This window comes from Podarcis raffonei, chromosome 5 (genome assembly GCF_027172205.1).
Source record: "Podarcis raffonei isolate rPodRaf1 chromosome 5, rPodRaf1.pri, whole genome shotgun sequence".
NCBI classification, from domain to species: domain Eukaryota; kingdom Metazoa; phylum Chordata; class Lepidosauria; order Squamata; family Lacertidae; genus Podarcis; species Podarcis raffonei.
In genome coordinates, this window is record NC_070606.1 from 35,232,486 (window position 1) to 35,251,891 (window position 19,406).

Sequence of the window (19,406 nt, forward strand, 5' to 3'; positions counted from 1 at the left end):
TCATCCTCATAGGTTTGCTAGGAGGTTATAATGACATTTTGTCAAAGCAAGTGTGCCATGGACTAGCTGGATGCAGAGGGGTCGTGGGAGGTATTAGCCAGGTGACCTCCAAGGGAAGAAGACTCAGAGCCTGGGGGATGGTGGTGAGACAACAATGAATGGTTAGAGGTAAAGGGAGCAGACTGGGAGGAGGAGGTGTCAGAAGCAGAATAGGTGACGGGGTTTTGTGAACAGGAAGAATCTGCAGCAGAGCACAGTTCAGACTCCGAGGCAGAAGCAGGGATACTTCTGAACCACTTCTGAGTTCTTGCCTAAACATCAGGGTAGCTGCCCTTGTTGTTATTGTTTCTTAATGTGCTCAACATTCAAGGAGTGCAAGCTAGGTAATTTTAGATCCTGGACTCCATAGCCTTTTGGGGGACCCCGTTTTAGACTCCCATGTCTGTTCCTTCAGTTATTTCTCTTCTTCCTGCCAACGCTGCCTTTCTGCACTTTCTAGTTGCTTCTACATTCCTGATACAGTAGAACAAAACGAAGAAACAAAAAAGTTTCCACTTTTTGAAAAATGCTCCCCTCTGAGTATGTTAATTTTTTTTTTTCATTTTAAACTTCCTTAAATCATAATGCCATAATGATTATTATAGGACTAAGATGATGTTTGCTTCTACTATTCTGATGCAAAACACATTCATTTGCGAATAAGCACTATTCCGTTGTAGAAAACAGTAATGTACTTTTAAAGTAAAGACAACAACAAAATGATGTATAATCCCTGATGGCTACCAGCTGTCTTTTGAATGTTTTCTCAAAAGATGAAGGCAAAGAAAAGAAGATGCTGGAGTGATCAAAGTGATGCTTCAGTGAGTCCAAGCATTCCTACGCCAGCCTAGGTGCTGATGCTGGACCTGTTTGCTGCTTTCTCCATTATCAGTTACTCTCTGGGTAGCCATTTCAGGACTCCCTGGGTAGCGTGGCCATGGACTTCAGTCTCAAGTTCCAGTCTTAGCTGCATATTGCCCTTGTTGCAAAACTTCTCTTCTTCTTTACTTGCTTCCACCTGATTTCCTTCCTTCCTTTCAGATCTTGACACAACTTTGCCCCTTCTGGGTGCAATGTAATCCTGCCACCATTTTCTCCCCCTTCTTGCACAGTATCAGCCTTCTCTTTCCACCAAGCTCCTGGGTTTATCATCTAAGATTGCAAGTTCAAACTTTCCCCAAGACCACATCTCCAATATCAGTTTTTAATTTATTTTCCTGGAGACATTGCACTTTCTATTTAGTTGACCAGCTCAACAAATGTACATATAGTAATATAGTGGGTTGTATCCTGCTAAGCAGATTGCCTTGTCCTGAACAGTTTGATCACCAAAAGCAAGGCATTAGCAATGTTCTACCCCAGACCCTCCATCATGAAATGGCTGAAAAGCAGGAATGGCATGCGAATACAAAATTAAAAATCTTTGTGATGTGATAATGTTGCTACCGTTTTGAATAAGAATAGTCTGACTTAATTCTTTTTCTACAGACTACTTTATTCCTACTAGAAAAGCAACAAAGAGAATTTATGAATTCTTCTGTCAGTAAGCAGAATATATAGAACACATACTGGTGTGCTGTGCTGATAAGTGATTCTATAATTAAAACCATACAACTTTCTCATTGGAGATAGAGGGGATTAAAATCCTTTGTTGTGATGTGTGGGAAAACAATGCTTATCGGTTCCAAATTTGCCAGAAAGAAGATTTTATCACATAATCTGTTTCCCCAAATATTGCTAGATGGGAGGGGGGCTTCCATTTGAATGTTTTCTCCCTCACACACATGGCTAATATCAGATTTCTTTGTTGATATTGGATAACTTGCTTTACTTCTGAGACAAGCCCCCTGACCCCCAAAACAGCACAAAAGAAGTGTGATGATTTGGAGTCCAAGGAAGGAGGAAGGGTTTGAGGAAAATAATTTCTGTAGAAAAGAAAGATGTGTCATGGAATAGAGGTATAAAGGAAGGTAAAAAATGGGGTTGTTGGGAGGAAGGGAAGAAGATACATAGAAAAGGACAGAGCAAGGAAAGAGAGGATGGTAGGGTACAAAATATGATATTAAGATATAAAATAATGACATCAAGGAAGTGGGAACAAGGCTACCTGAAGCATATTTGCCTCTTGAGATAAAAAAAGGCTGATAAGCGCTCTCACTCACTCACTCTCACACACAAAACCCCTCTTGGTCCTAGTAGTGGTCCCAGATTAGAGCTTTGTGGGGTCAGGGAGTGCAATGTTCACTTCCACCTGTCTTTGCAACATGTTTACAGCTTGCGGTTTCGAATTTCACATTATTATATGCAGTGATACCAAGACAAACAACTTTTATTGTTGGGTCAAATCCTTATTTTCTCCACAGGACCGAGCTCAAAACCTTATGGAAAGAAGAACAAGTACAACCACCCTTACTGTTGATGTCCTTGATGGGGATGACCTTGGACCAATGTTCCTTCCATGCGTATTAGTTGTTAACACTCGGGATTGTCGGCCGCTCACTTACCAGGCTAGCTTGCCAGAGCTCACGGACCCTGTAAGTACAAGAAGGGACTTTTTTTTTCTCCCTTTCTTTTATTTTCATTCATTCATTCTCTGCCTATGTTCAGGTCAATCACTCTCTTGTGTAGCATGATTCTGTGCCCAGCAAGCCAAACACAATCCAGCAAGCATATATTGTAGCCTGTCAGGTGCTTGAACATCCTTTTGTTCTTGCAGGTCCATGAAGATTGCAAAAACTGACACCCCATCCAAAATTCTACGGCACACTGCACTTGGTCTCGAAAAAAGTCTTCTATTCAAGTTAACAGAATGGTTTATTTTCAAGTCTAACTTCAGCATGGGAACATTTTCAGTTTTTTGTTAACACACAGGGAATGGAAGATTAGCCTGGCTCTAATAGAATGCTTTTTTTGAACCCTAGGGACTACATTTGGCTCATGTGCTGGCAATTCTCCACCCCTGCTGTAGCAGAACATTGCTGGCAGAGTAGCAGAATCACTATTTTGTACCAGAGTTCAAGCAGAACAAGCACTCATGCCACACCAAATGAGGGCTTGTTTACATTTTACTTTTTGTACTTTGTGTGTGTATATATCTGTATCTACACAGAGACACGTACTTGAGCACAATATGTATTTATTCTCCATCAGGTATTACAAACTGCTGCGAGTACCATTTCTCTCTTTCAGAATAATCTCTGAAATGGCATTCCTTTCTTGACTAATATTTCAAGGGTGTTTCTTCTTCTTAAGAAATGTCTGATTCCACATGTGCCTTCCCCCTAGACTCAGCAAACTATGGATGTGGTTTGTAATGAGAGATGCATGCTCAAGTCCAAAAACAAACAAACTAAGAATTGGTCATGAGTCCCTGGATACCTCAGGGCTTGTCAACATATTTATCTCCATCATGAACAACGTATCCTGGTCTTTGCCTGATACTTTTGTATTCAGGGCCATTGCCAGTTCATCTGGGCACAAGACTAGTCACCTACCATTAACGCAGGCATGAATTGCTGATTATTTATTTACCATAGTAAACAGAGGTAGAAAGGCTCTGCTGGGCATCTGTATAAATTTGTATGTCCTGTTTATTGATAGAATTCTCAATATACTTATCACTTAAGGAATGCAAGTTGCTGTATTGCTTCCAAACAAATTATAATTATTATCAGTGCTATTTTTTTCTAGAAAAAGAGGTGCTGCAACTCACCATGAATGCCTCCCTTGTTTTCTTATAACGGCAATGGTTCCCATTTGAGAGGTGCTGGAACTGAGTTACAGCGAGTTCTGGCTGAAAAAAGTCCTGATCTTTCTTTCTTTCTTTCTTTCTTTCTTTCTTTCTTTCTTTCTTTCTTTCCTGCCTTTCATAACTATTTTAGGTGGTTAGAGTGAGATGTAACACAAAATTATGTTGTAATCATTCACAATGCATTGACCTCCAAATACTGTATTGCTTCACTTTCCTGCAATACTTTCTCTTTTGGTTCTTACTTTATTCTACCTAGCAAAAGGGTGGTGGTGGAGTTCAGCATTCCAAATGTCACATATTTATATTGTCACCTATACAGTAGCTTTTCCATTTATGGATGCTGGCAATTTTTAAACATGGGATGTCACACTGAATTAACCAGAATATTGCATTTCTAAGTTTTAAATGTAGCATGTAAGAAGGTTTTTTTGGTCTGTGTCTGTAGCACAATTATTTTCAGTCATTGCTGTTGTTTTTGGTTATGTTGTTGTTGTAGTAGTTAAAGCCGCCTGTGATGTAAAAAATAGAAAGAGATTACATCTGTAATGCAATTATTTCTTCTGGTAGCATTAAGCAGCGTGATACATTGAAAACATACAAAGTCTCAACAAAGGAACATTTTTTTTATTTTACATGTGACTGAGGAGATTAAGGTGGCTGGCATAATTTAATGACTCTGTTGAGGAGAACACTATTTGTTTAAACATGTGCTTTATTCATGACTTCCAGGAGCCAGCTGTTAATAATGCCTCTGTGAGAAAATATTGTCTTCTGAACATTAGTTTTAGGCCTATACAATATTTTGCTTTGATTTGTAATATTCCACAAAGCAGCTTTTGGGATTTGGCTGGTCTTTTTTATGGTCTAAATTGCCCCCAAACTGCCAGTTTTGTAAAGGAAGTTTTCCCAAGGGTGTTGAAGGAGCTATATTATTTGCTCCTTGTCAAGAATACAGACGTTAACACAAGCATTTATAACAGAAATAGCTACCCTGCGAGTCGAAAGGCTGGATGGTTAACAACTGGTTTTGGGATGCACAGGGGGCTAAAGGTGAAGCAGGTACTTGAGGAAGTCGTAATGGATGTTGCGGACTATGTCATTTTGGTAACACCAATATTTTTGCCTCCCTACCCTGCTATAACACTGATGGTATAATGTGTACTTAAGGTTGTAAGAACATCAATATTAATGGCGTTGAGCAGCTGTGATGTATTGTGACAGCTCGGTAATAGAACAGAAATCGGAGTGTTGCCTGCTTTCAGCCAACAAATGTGTAGTTTAAAGGGAAAATTCTAAGCATCTGAGCCAGCGTTTGATACGAGGCTGTTATCCATCAAATCAATGTGCCCCTAAATGACAGCGAGCTTAAAACACAATTGCATAGTTTTGAAATCAGAAGGGCAATTGATAGGTGTCTCAGAGGCAGTAAGTAAGATTTTCAGTTAATCGGTAAAGAAAGAGCACTTTCCCAGGGGACAGCAAAAAGTTTCATTTGTACCCCTCCCTTCATCCTTTCTCAAGTGAGTGTACATGAGAAAGGGCTGTAGATCTGTGGCAGAGTGCATGCTTTGGATGCAAAAGGTCCCAGGTTCTTTTATGTCACTCTGACACTTGCATATCTGCATTTTATTTTGTTTGTTTATGATTTATTCCCCACTTGACTACATGTACATGTTGAACATAACTTGCATTAGTAAGTGATACAGTTTCCCTAATGTAATTGTAAACTGAAAAGATTTCGGAACCTACTTCTTGGATGTGTCTGGAAACAAGATCAGAAGTGTGAGTCGTATGTGGTGTGGGTAACACTACACCATTTGTAAACAGCTCTCTATATGATGCAGGTTTAATTGTGCTTCTTTTTGCTTTGACCAAGCCTCCCTCCAGTCTTTGTGTAATTTCTTATTCCTTGCGTTTGATCTTCAAAGAGAATATTTTCATAGCAATTTCTATTCTGCATTACAGAAACAAATAACTGGTGTCCTTTAAAAAAATATATTATATTTTGTATGTATGTATTTATTTATTTTTCTATTTTTCCTTGAATAATGCGGTTCCATATATGTACATTGACGTATGCTGTAGAGAGCAGAAACTGGGTGTTTGGGTGAGTTTGGAGATTTATGGTGTTTTGACAGATACTCAATTTTTCTCTTTTCTGACCAACTACCCAGTGTTTCAAGCTTATCAAAAGCTTATCAACAGCCCTTTAGGAGTGAACTCCCACCCCAACGCGCACACACACACACACACACACACACACACACACATTAACAGCAGAACTAAAACACAGGATCAAAATCCATCCTACGCCATAGTCATAAGGTGTGTTCAGGCAGGTCCCCCCCCCCATCTCTCTCTCTCACACACACACACTTGCTAGGCTGTGACCAACTCAGCCCAGAATGACAGAACACACCCCATATTAATATGGCTGTCTGTTTTTGAATCATTGCCAAGTTCAAAGAATTATTGTCATGCTAAAGTTCATTGGTTCCACTTAGCGGCATTGCTACCGCTTTGTCCTTTACCATTCTTCATTTTGACTGCATGATTTGTTTTCAAAATGTTTTTAATCAGACATTTTCTGCAAGAAAAACGTCACAACCAGCATTGTAGACAATGCATTTCAGGGCAATCTGTGATATCTGTGTATGTCAGAACGGATGTATTCTTTGTCTAAATCTCTCCCTTCTCACCAGACTGAAGGTCATGAAGCCGACACATACACAAGGGCTTGCCAGCAACTCATTGTTTGTTTTGGCACTTAGTATAAAGCAGGGTTTTTCCAAATGACTTCTGCAAATATTATCTTAGAGAAAACACAATTCATCAAGGTTCTGCATGAACAAAGGAAAAGCTATTTTGTCTTGAAGTTCTAATGTCCTTCATGTGGCACATTTGATAAACCTGAGAACCACCACACAGAAGACTGCATTTTGTAGCTAGGGAATGTGATGAATGCCAATATGGTCAATGCCACCCAGGCCAGGAAACACTGGCTTGGGATTTTTAAAAAGTGATATTTCAAGGCTTCTCTCTCTCTCTCTCTCTCTCTCTCTCTCTCTCTCTCTCTCTCTTTTTGCAACTTATCGTTCTTCAGAGACAACTATGAAATTTCCACATGCTAAAACCAATGCATGCTACTGTGAATAAAAAAAATACCTTGGCTAATACTCAGGAGACAAATTTTAAGAATTAATTTCTTTCACATTTCTGTGTTTCTTGGACAGATTCAACAACACTTCTTGCTTCCCACAGTCAATCCTCTTTTTGGTGGCACCAGCAGTGCCAGCATTATCCTCCTAATCTCTTCTGCCATCACCTATTCTTCCTCCTGCTTCTCTCTCTCTTAGTCCAACTCTTAATGTATCCAATGTGCCTTTTGTACACAGAATGTTATGTTTATAGATGGAGCTGGTAGCTGTGAAAAGAATGGTTATCCAGTCCTGTTTCCGTCTCTTTCACTACTGTGTGTGTGTGTGTGTATCCAAGGGCACCTGAGGCCTAAATCAACCTCTCTGCACCCTAATTGTGCCAATCCCAATGCCTATGATTACTTGCTTGCTTCTGGTTCCTATTACATAAGCCTAAAACTGTAATTCACGCATGGAGGAGACAGGAGATATCAGTTTTTCTGATCTGATTGAGAGGTCTATAACAAACCTGGTTTCACATTTTGATAATGAAGAAACTATTCAAGATTCAAGTTTTAGAACAGGGTATACATTGTCACAAAGAGACTAGGTAGTATCCAACTAACTTATACTCAGAGTAGACCCATTGAAATCAATGGACATATAAGAGTCATAGATCTACACTATGGCTTAGTACAGGTGTGAAGAACCTTGGACCTCCAGGTGTTGCTAAACTACAGCTCCCATCATCCCGGGCCATTGGTCATGCTTGCTGGGGCTGATGTGAATTATAATTCAGCATCGTTTGGAGGGCCAGAGGTTCAGCACTCCTGACTTAATCAGATACAACCCAGTGTTTCTTTTCTAAGGTTTTCAGGCTTCTGTTCCATCCCCACCCCTCCGATCTTTCTTGAAACCTTTGGGCAGAAATTACTTCTTAATGTTATTCTTGTGTGACAAATTCCATCCTTTCTCAATCATCTCCTAAAGTATTTTTCACATTGATGCTGCTTTGCTCTTAGAAACAAAACACATTAACGCTTTGGGGGGAAAATAAAAACTTTTCTAAAACTGTACACTATGCTGAAAGCAAAATAAATCCCTGGAAAATAACGTCTCCCCTGTGAAATCTCAGAAGTGACACTAACAATTTCAAGAGCACAAGGTCAAATAAAGCCTTTGTTTTTGTGACAGTGGTGGTGAAATTGAAGTATTTGTTTTCATGATACAACTAGTTGACTGTGCAGCTATAGTAAAGGCCTTTCCTTAACTATATAGAGAATTCTCTATAGCCTAGCATATATAGAACAGAAAAGAAACCCCAAACTGTGTGAGGAACTTCAAAGAAAGCTTCAAAGTCATCTCTGTGCTCTCTAGTTATAGGTCTAGACTGCGTAGACCTCCACATCTTACAAAGCCTTTCACTGTTCCTTTGTAGCAGCAGTTCAAACTTCTTATAATCCTTTCCCATTTATGAAGGCCTCTCTGGCAGAGAAAACAATAATTTATTTTCATTTCAAGATTGTATGGCAATGCTGGTTCCAGTTTAGAAACATTTAGACGCCTTAGTTCAGGATGACCATGTTCCCTTCCTCAGACTGGCATCACTGGGCACCTGCTGAAGCCCACACCATGAGGAGGCCCTTTGCTGACCTCTGGCGGCTCCCAGGGGAAGAATTGTGCTTGCTCCCATGCCTATGTGCCAGTTGTAATGAACAATAGGGAACTTCCTAGCGTCTAAACCAGGTGCCTCCCTGGAGTACTGTGGGGTTAGTGAGTTGTTTAGCACAGTGAAAGTATAAGGAAAAAAATAGCAGCAAATGCTTCGAAAATAGCAATATATGCAATATTTCAAAATACAGGGTTTAATCTTGCATTGGCAGTACAATCTTGTTCACAGCAAGGAACAGGATAACATAGCCTAGGCAGGCTATGTAATCTCCATTCATCCAATTGATGAGCAGAAATTAAAGATGGCAGTAAGGTTGGCATGAGATTGGGTACTTCAACGGGAAGAAGGGGAAAGTCTTTGCAAGTCTCCTCCCTCTTCCTTCCTCAGCTTCTACTCTAAAGCAAAGTCAGAGTTGTGTTTGGTTTGGCATGTGACAGAGAAGGTAGAATGAGAGGAGGTTTTCCCCCCCAAGGGATGGCAAAGCACTGTCAAGCAAAGGCAACTAACCACAATGCTTGGCAAAAGCACTCTCAGAAACAGCCTACACTTCCTCCAAGGGTCGCTTTGTAAGTCTCCCCACCTTCCTCTTTTAAACCCGCATGGGGTTTAAAGGGGGATCACAGGAAGATCTGCAAATCAGGTGAAGCAATCTTGACAGCTGGATGGCCCCGCCTACCTGTCAACCATGTGATAGTGATGTCATGTGGTTGACAAGACAGTGCCCCCCATCTATCAAGCTCAGCCCGAGAGGCTGGCCCTGAGAAGCATCCTGGCCCCTGAACCAAAATGTTTCCCCACCCCTGCTTTGCCAAATATACTTTACCAAAAGGGATGGAAGAAAAATTGTGCAAATGGTATGTTCATGGGACCAGAATGCAATTGTCTGAAAGGATTTTTAAAGGTAACTAGCCGGTTCAGGGGATCTGATCCAGATCAAAAACCTGGCATAGGAAGGTATTGAGGGGGTAGAGGTAAGAAGCCTTAACTCCTTGTCCTCTTCTGTTATTCTAATCTGAATTGGTGGGTTCCACTCTTATTACCTGCACTTGAAGAAAAGCTTCCATTTATGCCACAATATATGGAATCACATACTCCTTTGCTTTCTTCAAATTCCTTGACACTTCAAGACTGCCCCTGAATTGATGGTGTTAATTAGATTATAATCTCTCATCCTAAACAAGTTCTTGTCAGATAATAAATTTAAATGCTAATGGAGTTGATGCATGTGTGCTTACTATCTTTAAAAAGACATTTGGTAGGTGGTGAAATATTAGATACAATTTAGTCCTGTCACCTCATCTCAGCCACAATCAGAACTTTAGGGATGGAATTAGACACTTAATATTATTATTCATGTTTGCTCACTTGCGGCCATTTAGAAACAGTCTATCTTCCCATTAGAAAGTTGTAACTGTTTTATTGTCATTGGGCTGACTATGAACAATTTGTTAATTTCGTGAGAGCCACTGATATGATTATTTTTTACAATTTGTGGGCAAAAGCTGAAATCATTAGATGGGGTAGAAAAGAAGGCTGATTGCAGTTTCAGGTACTTACTCCTAAGGGTTTTATTTTGCTTTGTTTAATTTCAGCTGGGGATTTATTAACTATGGCATGTTTACGGTGTAGTGCTATGGATGTTTTCTCAGAAATTGTTCCACTCGACTAAGTGTTGCATCTTTAGTAGCTTTAGATGTGTGACAAACTGACATTCACCTTTTGGGTGGAAACTACTTCAACAGTTGTAAGAAGCTATTTCACTGAGATATAAAGCCATCCTTGTAATTTAAATATTTTCTTATTTATTTTTCTTGATTCCGCCCCCCTCCCACTGATATTTTAAAGATGGTTTCAGTTTACCACAACATGGGAACAGAGAGTCATCAGCAATATAAATACAAAGTGATTTATATACAAAGTGAAGGGGAATGTTAAGTCTTCAACAGATTTACAGCAAGACTTGCCAGGTACTAGATATTACAACTTAATGAAAACCGCCATTTCATATTAATGGCATTTAAATGAGATGCCTCTTTCAGCAGCATCAAAACAGAAAGGTTTGATGAGCTCCTGATTATGTGGTAGTTTAGGCTTAAGGCTTCATGCACTGTTTCAGAATGATTTCCCCCCTCTCTCATCCTTTTTTATTCTATTATTTTTATTTTTTACCTTTTGATGAATTGTCTGTCCTCCATGTGCAATCTCCTGATAAGTGGTGTTTTTCAGTAAATGTCACTGAAAACAAGTGAAGCGAAGGTTAAAAATTATGAAGATGTGAATTTACAGATAATTAATTTTTATCTGCATAGGGCTGCACAAAGAATGACAAGGCTAATTAAAAGAAATTGGCACTAATTTTAATATGGAAATACACGAAGCTTAGGAGTGGAGGGGTTTGTGATTCCCTCCTGGCAGATGTGCAAGCATTTATTTTACCTGCACAGCTTTCCGGCTGTGGAAGGGTCTGTTTTATAAGTGTGCTTCGCAAACGGCTCAGTTTTTAACCTGAAATTACATTAAAATGGCTATTTTACATAATGAAGCCTAAGTGTATCTTCTAACATTTAAAATGTGATGGAGGTTAAATAACTTGAGACTTTCAAAAGCAATCATCTTTCCTTCAAAATTTCTTTCAAAAAAGAAAAAGTTGTATACTTCCAAAAAAAAGTTTATACCTTAAAACTTAAAACTTAGAAAATTTGTTGTATTAGTCCTCTGTTCTGGGGGAGAGGTGAGAGGGGGAAAACCAATTGTTAATGTTACATTATTACATTATGTTTACATCCTGTTGTTGTTGTTGTTGTTGTTGTTGTTATTTAAATCACTTAAAACTTATATGGCAGTCACAGAGGTGGCATCATTGTCAGTGGTGAGGATGACTAGGGACTGAAGCTCACATAGGTGAGGCATTTGGGGGCAGTAATGCAGGAAGGGACAAGGCAAAGAGGGAGGGCAAGTAGGCCTGGCAGGACTGCTATACAGATGCAGCCCCCCAGGGTGCAAGCCTGCTGGTTGCATGCGGTCTCTGCTTTACTATTCTGTTCTGTGCAGAGAACATACTGACTAGGCAGCCTACAGAAGTACTGAACCTTCCTGCTCTCTACATTGGGGGAGGGGAGCAACATAGCATTTCCTTCCCCTACCCCCCTTCTGATCATATAGTGTTTAAAAAACTTTTAAGTCACATTATCCCATCCCAGAAATTGATTTGGTGCTGGATCCTGATTGGGTATTCCCCAGGTCAGCTATTGCGGAGTACAGGGGGCTATGCACAGCCCTAGAAACTAACAAATTATATTACCCACTTATAAATCTCAGTATGTAAATAGACCTCCTTTCTCCCACATATTGCTGCTCTTTCAGCCGAAATGATAGCTCTCCAGCATTTATCCATATAAGGACTCTGTACAATTTCCAGTATTGATTAAGCCCCTGTACCCCATTGATGCTTGCTGCAATGGAATTCCTCTGCAAAATCTTTTCTGTGACAGATTTAGGCTTGCTAAAAAGTTGACATCAAATTCCCTTTTTTGCAAAAAATCAAACTTATTAAGAAATCAGGAGAAGAGGAAATTATTGTCTTTAATTATTTTGATCTAGTGATATGCATTCATATACTTTCATCATTAAATGTCATTTTTCACCATATGGAGATTCTGAAATGACATTTAGATCAGGTAGTTTACGATGCCTTATCAACATGCTTCACTTCTAAAAGATTTCTCATCTTTGTCACAGTGCTGCCACTTGTGGAGATAATCATAATTCTACTTGCCAAGCTATCCTGTTAGACTGCAAACTGATTGTTCATTAAAGGTTCAGGAAAGATGCTGTCTCACTGTATTATTGTCACAACATGAAGTGCTTGGTGTATGTTGGGGGTACAATTAACCATCCCCAAATCTGACCAATGTTGGCTTTGCCCGAAGTAAGTGCTAAACACAAATGTATGGATCACACCAAAAGAAATTACCACATTGGGACTATAAAACAGAAAACACAGAAATGGGGGAAAGCATGAATGCAGATTTCCATGTCATTACTAGCAGATATGAATAGATTAGCAGAAATATACATCTTTCCAACCAACTGATATCCCACTTGTTCCAGTTTGATACAAAGGGAGAAAATCGCATGTGCATTGTCTTCTACCATGAACTAAACAGATCCGACTGAAGAATTTTATAGGTTTCCTTACAGCCACCAAGGGCAGACCGGGGCTCTGAGAGGGAGCACCAGGAACCTAGCAAGGATCTATAAGTTAAAGGCTGCAGCTCTGTAAAGGAGATAGAAGATACAATCTATACTGCTGAGCACCAGGAAAGGTAGTAACCTATTACCCTCAGTTTATACCAAGCCTAACCTAGAGATTTTAAACTGCTTGCCAAAGCTAGGAACTGAATCAGCAGTTCTGAGAAAGTACATTGTAGCTTATTAGAAAGAGCTGTAACTATGAAATAAAATAACGTCCACGGTTATTTTTTGTTGTAAATGCCTCTTGCAGTGGCCTCTGAGTGGGATCTTGACTGCATCAGTCAGGGAGGGGAATATGACCCTCCCCCCCCAAGATCCCTCTGGAAATCCCCCCAAATTGCCATTTGCATTGGGAGGGAAACTCCCATTGGTGTGAAAGGAAACATCCTTCCTGATACAAATAACAGATTTGGCAGGGGACAAGTGATTGATTTTTGCTGGGACCATTTCAAGAGAAAAGGGGGTCAATCCTTCCTCCCCATGCAACATAATTCCAATGCCATGGTAGCTATTTAAAATGTATAAACATCAACATAAGAAGAGCTCTGCTAGATCAAGCCAATGACTCATCTAGCCCCACGTTGGGGGTTGGACTTGATAGCCTTTGTGGTCCCTTCCAATTCTACAATTATTTGATCCTGTGATTCTGGTCCAGCACCCTATTTTCAGTGTGCTGGCCAGCCAGATGCATATGCAAAGCCCTGAGCTGCGTGTAATAGTGTTCTGCCCAATGGGGAGGCCTAAACTGGCATTCAGAGGCATAGCGTCTCTGACCATAGGCATAGTGACTTAATAGGCATTGTAAGCTATGATGGCTGTGTTTTCCTTCTACTGTCAGAGGCACCATGCCTCTGAATGCCCATTAATTGCTTTTACATAATGGACGTCACATGTAATTTGGCTCTAGTAATTTCTCTCTGTGTGATGTGGATAAGTTCAAAGGAATGGCATGTTTATTATCCTGTAGGATCATGGTGCTGCGTGTGGATCAAAGGCCCTAAGCATTTGGAGTGTGATGGGGAAGAAAAAGAGGATTTGAGGGTAAAGCTCGTCCGGTTTCAAGAGAGCAATATGCCATGCTTCACAAGCTTTAGTGGTAGCCTGTCAAGTAAATTATTTTGCATCCTCCTCAGAATTCCCCATTTACTTCCATCTTCAGAAAAGCCCATGTATGGTACTGCTATACCATGCACAGTCCTTGTGAAGGGCAGGAAGAATGTCAGGCAGGGGCAGATGTGTTTTCACCACTTTGCATGCCAGGGTAAGGTAACCTGGGAAGTGCTGCCCACTGAGCCAAGCCAAACATTGCAACAAGAAATGGACGGTGAGGGTTGTCTAAGGCAAAACAAACAAAGTTGCCATGGCTTTCATCGGCTTCTCAATGCCTGCCTTAGCTGCTACAACCTAAGCGTGGGTGATGCAAAATCTTTCTTTTCTCATTTATTTATAGGCTTGTGTGTAGGCATTTGAACTCCTAATCATTAGCATAAATAATTAAAGTAAATCAGTTTCTTATAACCTACTTTATAATGTCAATGGCATTTCATGAGGTGAATTCTGAGCAAAGAGCTTGTCTGCATGCCTGCATTATTTATTGTTAGCTGAGGAGTTAGCCTGCTGTCAGTTACAATGACAATGGCATTACTGGATATGGAAGTTTCTTTACAATTCAGTATTTGATCCATATACTAGGGTTCTCTCCCTCACTATTAAGCACATAGGCTATAGTATTATCAGCTTCCAAAAGAAGTTATAGCTTCTAGGCAACTACATCTCACTGAGAGGGGCATACAAGGGGTGAATGTGTACCAGGTCCCATGTCATCAGGAACCCAGACTCTTAGCTTTCATTTAAAAAAAAAAGCTTTTCAGAAAGTTATAAAACAAATTCTGGAGACTACTCCAAAGGTTTTGGCACTTCACAGACAGCCCCATTGCTAGGGAGTCTTAATCACTTCATCACTGCTGCGAGGCAATCAGAAGAAGGAATGTTGACCACCCCCTCCTGAGACTTGGGAGCGGGCCCTCCCAGAGGTGCAGAGAAATCAGGTGAACTTGGGTACAGAAAGATGCTGAGCTATGTTTGTTTAAACTCCTCATGTTCACATTACTTCATTCACTCCCCAAATGGGCTGCTTTTACGGAATAAAATACCACTGGGCAGCTTCGGTAGGTTTTCCAAATTGGTGGGTATTGCTGCCTCGAATGGGAGTGTATTGCATAGTTTATCTACCGTATGTGCTATGTGGTATATATTTATATCTTGCTTTTCCCGCCAAGAGCACAAGGTTGTATACATGCTTCTCCTCGCTCTGCTTTTATATTTGCAACTAGATAAACTGGGGATACTGGTGGCACTGTGGTCTAAACCACTGAGCCTTGGGCTTGCCGATCAAAAGGTTGGCGGTTCAAATCCCCGCGATGGGGTGAGCTCCTGTTGCTCGGTCCCAGCTCCTACCAACCTAGCAGTTCAAAAGCACATCAAAGTGCAAGTAGATTAATAGATACCGCTCTGGCTGGAATGTAAACGGTGTTTCTGTGTGCTGCTCTGGTGTTTGTGTTCCATTGTGCGAGAAGCGGCTTAGTCATGCTGGCCACATGACCCAGAAAAACTGTCTGTGGACAAACGCTGGCTCCCTCAGCCTATAAAGTGAGATGAGCGCCGCAACCCCAGAGTCGTTTGCGACTGGACTTGACTGTCAGGGGGTGCCTTTACCTTTTTAAACTGGGCTTAGTTAATATATGTACATAAGCAGTAGAAAAAGATAGAGGGGGTGGGGCAGTGTTAGCAGGATGGAGAGGGTCCCAATCCACATACAGTGTACTGGGCCCAGGAAATTCTCTTGGCATCTATGTCCTTGAATAACGGTTCTGCACCTAAACATAGCAATAGCATTTTAGACAGAGGTCAATAGGAATACTTTTTTTAAAAAAGAAAAGAAAAAGAAAAGGTAACATTGACTAACAGCAATATCGTGATTCCTTTTGTAGTAGTGCAGCCTGTGCTTGTTTATTGGTGCAAAAATGATCTGATGTTAATTAACATTCTTATGTTGAAACTTTTTTGGACACAATCCAGCCAATGTTAAGCACTTCTAAATGTCATCAATTTAACTTGCTTAGATCTCTCATGCCGCTACCAATGCTGAAGTGCTTAACATTGGAATGTATCTTTCTGTTTGCAGTGATACAAATACACACACACACAAACACTTGTTTACTTTTAAAATGTTCATTTTAAAAAACAATGTAGCACATAGTAGTTTTTTTAAATAGCAAAGGGAAGTGGTATCATCTTTAAGGATGGTCCTGGTTGCGGGCAGGCCCCCAGGCCGGTTCCTCCCCCCCGGCATGGGCAGAGTAATGCCGTTATGCCCGGGTGGCAACACAATCACCCCGGCTTCTTGGCCAATCACTTTTGTGTGGGGTGATCATGGGGGGATATTAAAGTGGCAGTGTGAGGCGTGTCAGGCACCTGCTTCACGCTGCCGAACATCTGTTCATCCATCCTTTATTTTAGATGTCCTCTGGCCTTGCTTTGGACTTTGGTTGATTGCCTGTCTTGGGAATTTTTCCATTTGGCAGATTGGCACTGGCCACTTGGTTTTAGCTTACCTCTTAGCAAACGTCACAACTTTGTAAGGTTTGGCGGTTAGGCATTGGCTCATTGATTTGTGGGGGAGGGGAGGTCAGCCTTCGCCTGCCCCTCCATTGACCAAGGGTATTACGTTAAAGGAATCCAGGGCCTGGATCCTGTCCGAAGTCTGCTTGAGGAGCTAGGGACATGGCAGGCCTCTGGGGACACTGAGGAGAGCTACAGGCGAGTTCCCCCATTGTGGCTTCCTCTTTGGGTGGTTTACCCTTACTGACTTCCTGCAAAGGGGGCAGGAGTCCAATATAGTCCTTTGCCAATGCCTAAGCCAATACCGCTCACATTTTTGTAATCAATAAAGTTGTGGCCTAAAATTTGCCCAATAACCTTAAACCAAAATCTTGTGTCAGTGTGAATTTTATTCTAACGAGGGGCTGGTTTGGGGGCCTTGCCACGCAAGTTAGCGAATGACTGATTTTTCACTGGTAGGACTTGGAATTATATCTGCAGTTCACAGGAAACTCACAAATCTTGACAGCTGCAACAGACTCCTTATGCACCAGAGGCCCTTGAAGCTGCTGCAGTTGAGATCCGTCTTATACACTGCATTATTCATACAAATGCAGATATCTGGGAGACTACTATAAATGTGCAAAAAGCAGTTTAATGCCATATATAAACAGGGCCAAACTGGAAAGCCTAGTGAACAAATTTTTACTGCACAGTTCTTACTTGACAAAATGCAATGTTACAAAGTGTGTAAAAACACAAAGTGGTGTAACAGCACCAACAGCGTATTGTACTTAGTAGCTCCGTTCAGTGTTCCTATTTGGTTAACCAAAAAGGTTTTAAATAGTTTCAGCAGTAAATACCGCAAAGAACATGAAACCCACTGCACCAGCCATTTTTGTGGGCACAGGTTTTGTTCTGTTCTGTTTTCCCTATGCAAGTCGCTGGAAACAGCACTGGGGGGGGGGGGAATGCAAGAATTGCCTAGGGGCTACATGCCCATAGCAGGGGGTACTTTGAAGGCCACATGGAGCCTTTGATAACTGCCCCAATGAACGTCATGAACACATTCAAACCAATGAAGACAAGTGACTAGATTTTTAATTCTTTATTGGTAAAGCACTTGGTTACATCAGCTCCTAACATTCAAATGATAGACAACACTTCCTGCTAACTAGCTGTCCAAGGAACCTATGACTGCAGACGTGTCCCCCAACTCAGACAGTTGGAGCAACAGTGTAGCCTTGCCTCCCTGCCTTCTTAAACCCCCTTGTCTGACATGGTGCTCTCAAGCACCCAACAGCTCCAGCTGCTCCCAGCACTTCAAGCCCCTCTTTGAGCAAGGAGACAGCAGAGGACTCCAAATACTCTTTCTGGGAGCACCACGCGCTCTCCAAATCCAGAGACCTCCTGAAGCTCTTCTCCTGCCTCCTCCTCCGCTACCTGCTCTCTTCCTGCTGATTCCCCACTTCCACCACCAGTAGAGGCTGTTTCATGGGCAGCACAGAACCCCACAAATCACTGGTCCCTTGCCCTGAATCATTCTCCCCACCTGCCTCCATTGCCCACAAATTCCCCCACTCCTTGGGCTCCTGCCCATCCCTGGCATCAAAGCTCAGAAGCAGGTTCAAAGCTTCTAGAACACCCGCTTCACTTTGAACCACTTTGTGGAAGCCGTAGTTAGTTTGGGAGGAGGTCTTTGTCAAAAGCGGGTGAATGCTGCTACTGTTCTGTTTTAGATTCCTCCTAAATACCACATTTAAGGGGAAATCATGAATGATCTTTAATAAAAGATATCAAATCCTCCAGTAAAATTTAAATCTAACATTGTTGTGATAGGAAGTTGAAGTCTGCTAAGTTATAGCATATGTGTTCCAAAGTGGCACCTCTAAATAAGCACTTCGCTGTTTATCTTCCTGTCATATTATATGACAAGTATATAATGCCGAACTCAGAAACCTGCTATTTAAAATGGTTTGGTTTCCCCACATTCCATTTCTGAAATTTATGACTCATTTTCCATACATGCTTTGAATCACACCAAGCTATTCTTGACGGGGTACGTGTGTGCGCATAAAACCCATGGGTTTTAAATCTTTTTTAAGGCAGTTCCTTTATGCGGCTGTACTGCTGCATTTTGACAGTAGCCTATATGTATTGCAACAGTGGGATTATAGTTAAAATGACTTCAGATTTAAAGCCTCTTTTTTTAATCTCTCCAATGTACTACCTGTTAAAGTAGAATGGGAGAAGTTTAGCCATAAATCAATCACATGCATAAAGAAAAGTCCTATCTGTCTGTAGGTGGCTCATGCCCCAGGCTATTTTTAATGTAGATTTAAGAACTGATGAAATATGTACAAGCAAATGATGGTGATGATCTGTATTCATACAGTTTTTTAAAAGTTGTCACTCTCAATGAAATCTGTTCTTATCTGTGCCGCCGTTCAGTGCAGTATTAAAACTGTTGTGGATACATTGAAGTTGGTTGAAAACGAGAAAATGGCATCAGTCTCTTTGATAAAATTGGAAGATTAACCAATTTCTTACAGTCTAAAATAACTGCAGTCTAAAAATGGGTAAAAGTTTCAAAAGGGAGGAAAATGAAGTACGTAATGCCAGAGCTGTGGTACTAATCAGTTTTCTCAAATCAAATGGAAACCAATAGCCACGAAATTGCAGAAACTTCCCAGGAATGTGAAACCCATCAGAGCACTGGGGTGGAGGAGTAGATGGCATACCTTTGCTCTCTCAGCTGATGTAAGCAAGATCTATGTCCTTATTCCAAACTTCAGATGCCTCAAACACAGATGCTTATACCTGGGAAGCTAGTAGTCTCTCTCCTTCGAGAACTGATGTTGGGGCAAAAGACTTGCTATGTGAGAGTATTGAACTGCCTCCTCCTATACTCAATTTGCATTTTTGTATATACACTCGAACACTCCAGGAACAC

The 19,406-nt window shown here is 41.0% G+C and overlaps 1 protein-coding gene across 11 annotated transcripts in view; it reads left to right on the forward strand.

Annotated features, from left to right (window-relative positions):
* PCDH15 (protocadherin related 15) overlaps positions 1–19,406 on the forward strand; it is a 628,220-nt gene that overhangs the window by 403,979 nt on the left and 204,835 nt on the right. For all 11 annotated transcript variants that reach the window (XM_053388594.1, XM_053388604.1, XM_053388605.1 and 8 more), the window contains one exon: positions 2,403–2,573. In XM_053388594.1, the coding sequence (XP_053244569.1) occupies positions 2,403–2,573 (171 nt within the window). The remainder of the gene's footprint in view (positions 1–2,402; positions 2,574–19,406) is intronic.